Genomic DNA, 8,496 nt, shown 5'->3' on the forward strand with positions numbered 1-8,496 from the left:
TGGCCAGAATGGATATTATGGTTGGTTGTACATGCTCAAATCGCAGCCATTTACTTTTAAAATTTGGTAACCAGGGTTGAGTTTTTCCAAAAGCATTGCAGCACAATCATTAAATCATTAAATGGTAGAGCAAGCATTACATTGAATACTCTCTCTCAGTTAAGATGATCTTAACTTTGCAATGCTTTTGGAAATCTCAGCCCGGTAGACATTTTTGGCAGAAAAGGGGTGCAGGTAGAAGGGATTGTATAATTGTATACAATTCCTTGTGCAGACGGTGGACTTTTAGCACTTGTTTGAATGTTTTGGATCAGTTTGAGAAATTTTCTGAGAATGGCAAAAGACCGTCTTCCTTTGCTGGCCAATAAACTTCTTTGCTTGGTTTCTCTTGGTTTTCATCAATTCTCTGTGTTTTTTCTTCTGTTGCAGGGCCAGTGAGAGGCTTACTTATGTGGTGCATTGCTTGCTATTTATAAACACTCAGCAGTCATGTCCTCCAGACTCTTGCAGTGACAGATGGAGAAAAATTTGGGTTTGTGACTGTCCCTGTTTTTTCAGTGTCCTGTGTACCCATTGAGGCTTCAAATATGAGAAATGCTGGTAAATGTTTCTCAGGTGTTAACTTGCTGAAGAAAATGTCTTCATTTTCTAAAACATTTCTTTTGAAATTGAAAATCGCTGTCAAGTTCTTAGTTACCAATGCAACTGTTTTCTGAAAGATAAGTTTAATAAATCTAGTTGTGTCCTGATAAGAGGGTTGAATCCACTGAGGCAGTAAGTGACCAACTAATTTTGGAATGAGCTGTTGCAATTACTAGTAGATAACAATAAGGGTACAAAATTATGTGTGCATTATCAAATCTCTGCTTTTCATTTCTAGATCAATATTATGCATTTTGGTGGACAAAAATATGAGGCTCTTCATATGTATACAAAAAGTGCTTTTGAGATCCTCTCAAATGGATTGCTAACAAAACCCCATTACCAGTGACAGTGTGTCTTATTTGTAATGATTATGTCTAGTCCTAAATGCTACTATTTCCTAATGTTTTAATCAAAATCTGTTAATTAAATGAGAATTACACAGATAAACCATTTTATTAGCTTCTTAACTAAATCCTTTTGTTGCATTATAAATAAAACGAATTAACACATTAACCAAAACTCAAACTTGTTGTTTTTAATCATACACTATAAGCTAACCCAACACAAAAAGGTATATTAGCATAACTGTACTGAATACACTACATCTGTATTACATCTTGGTTTTATAACTTACAAACTTCATATTGCAGATGTCAACTGTTTAGTGGGAAATCATATTAATGCTATAAGGTTCAGTGCATAAAATAAGGACTTATCTAAAATGATGACCAATCTTCTCTGTCTTACATATTTTGCATGACATTACAGTAAATGCCAGTAACCCAGCAGAAAAGGGTTTTTTTTACATTAGATAAACTTGGTTTTCCCAGTGTAAATGCCACTTCAAAAATATGTGTAAGGAGAAAAGAAATATTTCTACATTTTATTATGGGTATTAGAGTATGAGTAATAAAAAGTTAACATTAGCAGCTACTGTACAACATTCAGACAAAACAGTCTCTAAAGCAAACATCTCACTATCTATAGTGAGATATTACATTTAGAATATCATAAAGTGCCTAAAGATTGTGCAGTCTTATTTGCAACTCAGCATGTGCTAGTTCACACACACATACACACACACTGCACTGCATTGTAGAATATGGTCAGCATTCTAACATATTTCCTTTTTGCATATTTATTCTATCTTAACTAATTGCTGCTTTCATTGTTTTGTTTTTTTTTTGCAGTGATGAGGCATTATTAAACTAACTCAAACTAAATTAAACTAATTTCATTTCTAGAAGGGGATTTTAATTTAATAGTATGTTTGTCTGTATATGTAGGATAAAGGTTTTGTTCTGGGGCAAAATATGAAAGGAAACCATTTGAGTGATATCAAAGCTCTTCCAGTTTCTAATGTTTGGCCTCCAGGTGTGGGGTGAGGGGAGTCTCAAGCGCCTAACTTTTAGCTGACAGCCCTCCTCTTGCTACACCAAGTCGGATTCCACTACACACTGCTCTGTGTATTCCTTCACCAGCTCCACTTTCAAGGTCTCCCTGAAGAAATCAGCCATGGGCTTCCACAGTGGTGGGTCCAGGAAAACCTGGCACATCACATAGCCCTTCAGTGTGCTAGTGTGGCACCTCAGGTGACATAGGAGCTGCTGCACAGCCAGAGCCAGATCTTTGCCAAACATGTCAATGTTGAGGTAGTACCAGTCGTCGCCAATAGGTACATGAAAGGGGAAAGTGCACAGGCTGGCCATAGTTGGGCAACAGGTATCATCCACCATCCAATCAATGTCTTTCTTCAACAGGATTTCCATGTTGCTGGGCATGGGTTTGAAGGGCTGCCAGTCTTGCACAATGGTGCCATTGGGTAGTACATCTTGCATTGCGTCACTGCTCAAAAAAAGCTGGTGGACATCTGCGGCCTCTAACCTCACTGGGGTGCTGGAAGGAGCCAGGCCATCTCCTTCAATACTCACATTAAGCCCAAGATCAGTGAGCCGTAACTTTAGGTCTTCAGCACGGAAGCGTACCAGCAGGATTCCCTTTAACAGGAGTTTCATGATGGTGTGAGAGAATGTACAGTATAGTATGACTGGATCAGCACTGTCTACTACCCATCACTCTGTACCACCAATTTTTTTGAAGAATTAAAGCATTTACATGATGAAAATAAAATATTTGAAACTATATACAAATGCAAAATTTCATTTTAAAAGACTATGCTACAATGTTTTGTGAGATTATACAGATGCATTTTAATCATTACTGAAGACAAATTCCTGCAAACATTCTCTGTAACTTATCCTGCTTGCGTGCTCAAAAACTGCTTAGTACCAGCCATCCTTTGATGAGAATTTCATTGGTTATCTGTATTATTCTATCAAAGCAGCATCACATCACATGTAAAACACTTTGTTTTCCCAAAGCATTTGTTTAAAGAGGCCCTATTATGCCCCTTTTTACAAGATGTAATATAAGTCTCAGGTGTCCCCAGAATGTGTCTGTGAAATTTCAGCTTTATTATGCCATGCTGTAAATGCCCCTTTTTGGGTGGAAGTAAAAACACTGTTTTCGTGTGCATCTCTTTAAATGCAAATGAGCTGCTGCTCCCTGCCCCTTTCCGGAAGAGAGCTGTGCCTTTACAGCTTGTGCTTCGGATACCACAGCAACAAGAAAGCAGGAGAACCAGTATGACTGACACCGTAAATACTGGTGTTCAGCCCTGTATGTATGAACCAGAATGTATGAATTATACAAACAGTAAGCGTTTTCGGGTTAAAAATAAAAATGACGACATAGCTCTGGTCTCTGTGAATACAATCAGAGAAAATGGTAAACTTTAGCCTCATTAGCCGTGGAATCTGGCAACAAGCACATTCGGAAAGGCGATGTGCAAACATTCACAAAATATAAAGTGCGATACTTACGTCTTCTGGATATGAAGCTGGATCACGAACAGTTGGTATTGATCCATGATTGAGAATAAACTTTTCAGCAAATCCTGCTTTGTATTGACCCTCATTCACAAAGCAGTCTGGTGTAAAATGATTCGAACAAACATACGAATTTAGCTATTTTTTGGGGCACATTTCTTTCAAAAATAAAACTGCTCCATTGCGTCTTCAGTGGCTCTGATGCCGGGAGAACATGAAGACTTATGTTCATTCTTACAGCCAACAACAGAACACTTACAAAGCTTACGAACTGAGACATTCTTCTTATCACTATAGCTGCTCCAGTGCGAGGAACAAGACGGATTGTGTGCAGCTCACTCAGGGGAGGGTCTATGTTAATAGAGTCCGTCACCAGTCATGGGCGAAAACGTAAACAACTCATTTTGAGACACTGTTTATGATTTATGGGGAATAGAAAAAAAGGAGTGGGTGGATTTTTATCATTATAGGGTGGTTGTGTATGGTCCGTGTGCATTGCGTTCATTTGTTTTTGGTTTCAAAATTATAAAAGAAAATACAGATGATGACGCGTTCAATAATATTTCATTTTAAAATTGAAAATTTAATTACTAATTAACTGTTTAAACCCCATTTTTGCTCAAAAATACAAAATATTTTGAATATGCTTCAATTTTTTGAGTTGGAGTTATTTAGTTTTGTGGCAGGCTCGCATAACCCGAGTGTAATTTAACTAACTGTAAAACTTGCAGAATCCATCAGTGGCTTAGTCAAACATTTTGATTTGCTCCTAGAAGTTCATTACGTGCTTCTCAAAGGCAGTAAGACAGTTACAGTAAGGGAGGATGACATGTCTACTGGGAAAATTAGCCGGGCTTTTCACGATGATAAAGTTAGTTTTAGGTTCGATATTCGCTGGATATTCACTTTCCCCTGCCCTTGTATAGAGGCAACAATCTTACACAGATATCAATACCACCATTAGTTTTAATAATATTCAATTATTATATACGGACATACAGTGAGGGAAAAAAGTATTTGATCCCCTGCTGATTTTGTATGTTTGCCCACTGACAAAGAAATGATCAGTCTATAATTTTAATGGTAGATTTATTTGAACAGTGAGAGACAGAATAACAACAAGAAAATCCAGAAAAACACATGTCAAAAATGTTAGAAATTGATCTGCATTTTAATGAGGGAAATAAGTATTTGACCCCCTCTCAATCAGAAAGATTTCTGGCTCCCAGGTGTCTTTTATACAGGTAACGAGCTGAGATTAGGAGCACACTCAGCTTGTTACCAAGACCTAGATCTTGTTACCAAGATCTTGTTGGCCAAGACCAAAGAGCTCTCCAAGGATGTCAGGGACAAGATTGTAGACCTACACAAGTCTGGAATGGGCTACAAGACCATTGCCAAGCAGCTTGGTGAGAAGGTGACAACAGTTGGTGCGATTATTCGCAAATGGAAGAAACACAAAAGAACTGTCAATCTCCCTCGGCCTGGGGCTCCATGCAAGATCTCACCTCGTGGAGTTGCAATGATCATGAGAACAGTGAGGAATCAGCCCAGAACTACACGGGAGGATCTTGTCAATGATCTCAAGGCAGCTGGGACCATAGTCACCAAGAAAACAATTGGTAACACACTACGCCGTGAAGGACTGAAATCCTGCAGCGCCCGCAAGGTCCCCCTGCTCAAGAAAGCACATATACATGCCCGTCTGAAGTTTGCCAGTGAACATCTGAATGATTCAGAGGACAACTGGGTGAAAGTGCTGTGGTCAGATGAGACCAAAATGGAGCTCTCTGGCATCAACTCAACTCGCCGTGTTTGGAGGAGGAGGAATGCTGCCTATGACCCCAAGAACACCATCCCCACCGTCAAACATGGAGGTGGAAACATTACGCTTTGGGGGTGTTTTTCTGCTAAGGGGACAGGACAACTTCACCACATCAAAGGGACGATGGACGGGGCCATGTACCGTCAAATCTTGGGTGAGAACCTCCTTCCCTCAGCCAGGGCATTGAAAATGGGTCGTGGATGGGTATTCCAGCATGACAATGACCCAAAACACACGGCCAAGGCAACAAAGGAGTGGCTGAAGAAGAAGCACATTAAGGTCCTGGAGTGGCCTAGCCAGTCTCCAGACCTTAATCCCATACAAAATCTGTGGAGGAAGCTGAAGGTTCGAGTTGCCAAAAGTCAGCCTCGAAACCTTAATGACTTGGAGAAGATCTGCAAAGAGGAGTGGGACAAAATCCCTCCTGAGATGTGTGCAAACCTGGTGGCCAACTACAAGAAACATCTGACCTCTGTGATTGCCAACAAGGGTTTTGCCACCAAGTACTAAGTCATGTTTTGCAGAGGGGTCAAATACATATTTCCCTCATTAAAATGCAAATCAATTTATAACATTTTTGACATGCGTTTTTCTGGATTTTTTTGTTGTTATTCTGTCTCTCACTGTTCAAATAAATCTACCATTTCTACGATTGAAATGTACAATCTACATTTCTTTGTCAGTCGGCAAACGTACAAAATCAGCAGGGGATCAAATACTTTTTTCCCTCACTGTAAAACTTAAGCAAACATGCCAGCACGTACTACAGCTGCATATTTACACCTGAGAATGTTCTGACACGGTATCACAGCACAAGTTGCCTAAGGGACTGTCGGGCAATTCCACCCACCAAGTTAAAACAGCAGGCCCGGTTCTCGCCAGCTAAAGAAGATTTGCAGACTGAAGCCGCCTCGTGAGTGTTGAATGTGCCATTGCTTTCAGCACAAAAATAAAACCCAGAGAAAAATACTGCAATTTTCTAGCGTTCAATAGCTCCGTTTGCAGCAGGGTGATACACTGACGCACGAATGTACTTAATATCTTTCTCCTTCAGGAATGCAGCAAACTCTGGCGAAGCAAACTGAGTCCCATTGTCACTTACTAGAGTTGTCGGGTTGCCATGTCTACTGAAGACAGAGTTAAGAAATGAAATCACCTGTTTTGTTGCCACAGAAACAGTAAAGGCTACCTTGGCCATTTACTATAATAGTCGGTGAGTGTCAGAGCATATTGACAGTCCCAGACAGCAGCCCACAATGTCTATTACCAGTTTTTCCCAAGGTTCAGAGGGCAAAGGAACAGGCTGGAGTGGAACAACAGAGGCTTTGGCAGTTTTATTCAAAGAAAGGCATAACTGACATGCAGTAATTTTGTCTGCCACAAGTGTGTCCATTTTGGGCCACCAATAAATTTCACGTTGGCGTTGTTTCGTTCTTACAATTCCTGATGGCCCTGATAAGGTATCACAGTGCAAATTGTCTAAAGGACCGTCTGGCAATTCCACCTAGTGAGTTAAAACATCGACGTGTCCATGCATGAATTAAAATGACATAAGTTTTAACAAACAAACATAATTTAAAAACACACATTTTACATTCTAAAGGCTGTAGCAGGCACACAATCAGATGTACCTCACTTAAATATTTTAGAGATATTTTTTTCACATTCTAAAAGTACAGAAGATGTACTACAGGTGGGATTTTGCCAATACCTTCCTTAATACAAATACAGTACTCAATTATTTTAATAGGTCAGGCATCTGACTGTGACCCTGCTACAGCCTTTAGGATGTAAAATGTGTGCTGTTAAATGACTTTTGTATGATAAAACTTATGTCATTTTAATTCATGCATGGACACCATCGACGTTCTAGGCATGGGCAGAGGTGGTCTGAGCCCACCCAAATGTCTGTCTTGCTCACTCAATCATAGGAACTTAGCAAAAAGACAATATTAATATTGAATTTTTTTATGATTTGTGAATTGGTTAAAAGCAATCTGAGGCAGCTGTGTGTTGAGAAGTTTGAGGAAGGGCTGTAGACTGTCCCAACCAATCACAAAATAACGGCAGAAAATTGTTTTTACTGGCTGAAAGCAATGGCACTTTCTACACTCATGAGGCAGCTTCAGTCTACCAAGCTTCTTTAGCTGGCAAGAACTGGGCCTTTCAATGTTTTAACTCAGTGTAACTCACTTTGTATTTTGCTTTTCAATATTGGAACCAAAAACGAATGAACACAACGTACACGAACTGTGTACACACACTGCTGACACACACTTTTCAAACACCACATAAAAGGGAATTTTGCATAATAGGTCCCCTTTAAATGTTAGATGATTGAGCATACTCATAGTAGGATTAATTATACACCAGTCTCAGTAACCATACTGCTTTAGTGCTACTTGCAATACACTCCTATGTTAAGCAGTGACTTGTAAGCTTTTTATACTAGGTTTGCACAGCAGGCAGAGGTGCTGTACACTAAGCTTATTTTTACACATTGTGTCTGTTTTGTTACTCAAACAGTCAAACAGTACAAGGGTGACATTTTGTAGCAGCAGTGGTCCAAGCAGTTGGTCATAATTTCCAGCTTTGTTAAAGTTCAGCCTAGTTAGGTATGTTTGAACAATGTAACAGTCAATACACTATATTTACTTACCCATTGCAAGAAAGCACAGAAAGGAATGTTTGATAATAGAATTATATTAATATAAAATGTATTTGATAAAGTTGCAAAATTTACTAAATAAATTGGTTAAATAAATGTTCATTCAATTGCTTATTGTGTTATCATGATCTACCACTGCTGTCACTTATTTGAGTACTCATGTTCACCCCTACCTGTTTAGTGATGAGCCTGTATTTCTGAAAGTCCTTGGGCCCCAGCTTATCATCTCTGGTCAGTCTGCTCACTTTAACTTCAGGATACTTCAACTTAACAAGCTGAGAACAGAAGCGGAGCAGCACCCGTGCAACTCCCTTGCCCCTCTCCTGAGGGGCCACACGGAGCCCCTCCACCAACATAGTTTCTCCATCGTCAATAACACATACTGACTCAAGTGCAATCTGGAAAATGCAAGAAAAAACATGGCTGCTTATACAAGTACTGAAAGGCAATGTATCCTTTTATGGTATGCA

General features: G+C 39.5%; 1 protein-coding gene across 1 annotated transcript in view; it reads right to left on the reverse strand.

Moving 5' to 3' along the window:
* Positions 1 to 1,658: 1,658 nt before the first annotated feature.
* nat16 (N-acetyltransferase 16) overlaps positions 1,659 to 8,496 on the reverse strand; it is a 10,907-nt gene continuing 4,069 nt past the window's right edge. Inside the window, exons 3-4 of the mRNA XM_053629065.1 lie at positions 8,200 to 8,424; positions 1,659 to 2,642 (exon numbers count right to left, since the gene is read on the reverse strand). Coding sequence (XP_053485040.1) covers positions 2,076 to 2,642; positions 8,200 to 8,424 — 792 coding nt within the window. The 3' untranslated portion in view covers positions 1,659 to 2,075. The remainder of the gene's footprint in view (positions 2,643 to 8,199; positions 8,425 to 8,496) is intronic.

The sequence above is a fragment of the Ictalurus furcatus genome, chromosome 7, assembly GCF_023375685.1.
Source record: "Ictalurus furcatus strain D&B chromosome 7, Billie_1.0, whole genome shotgun sequence".
Lineage (NCBI taxonomy): Eukaryota > Metazoa > Chordata > Actinopteri > Siluriformes > Ictaluridae > Ictalurus > Ictalurus furcatus.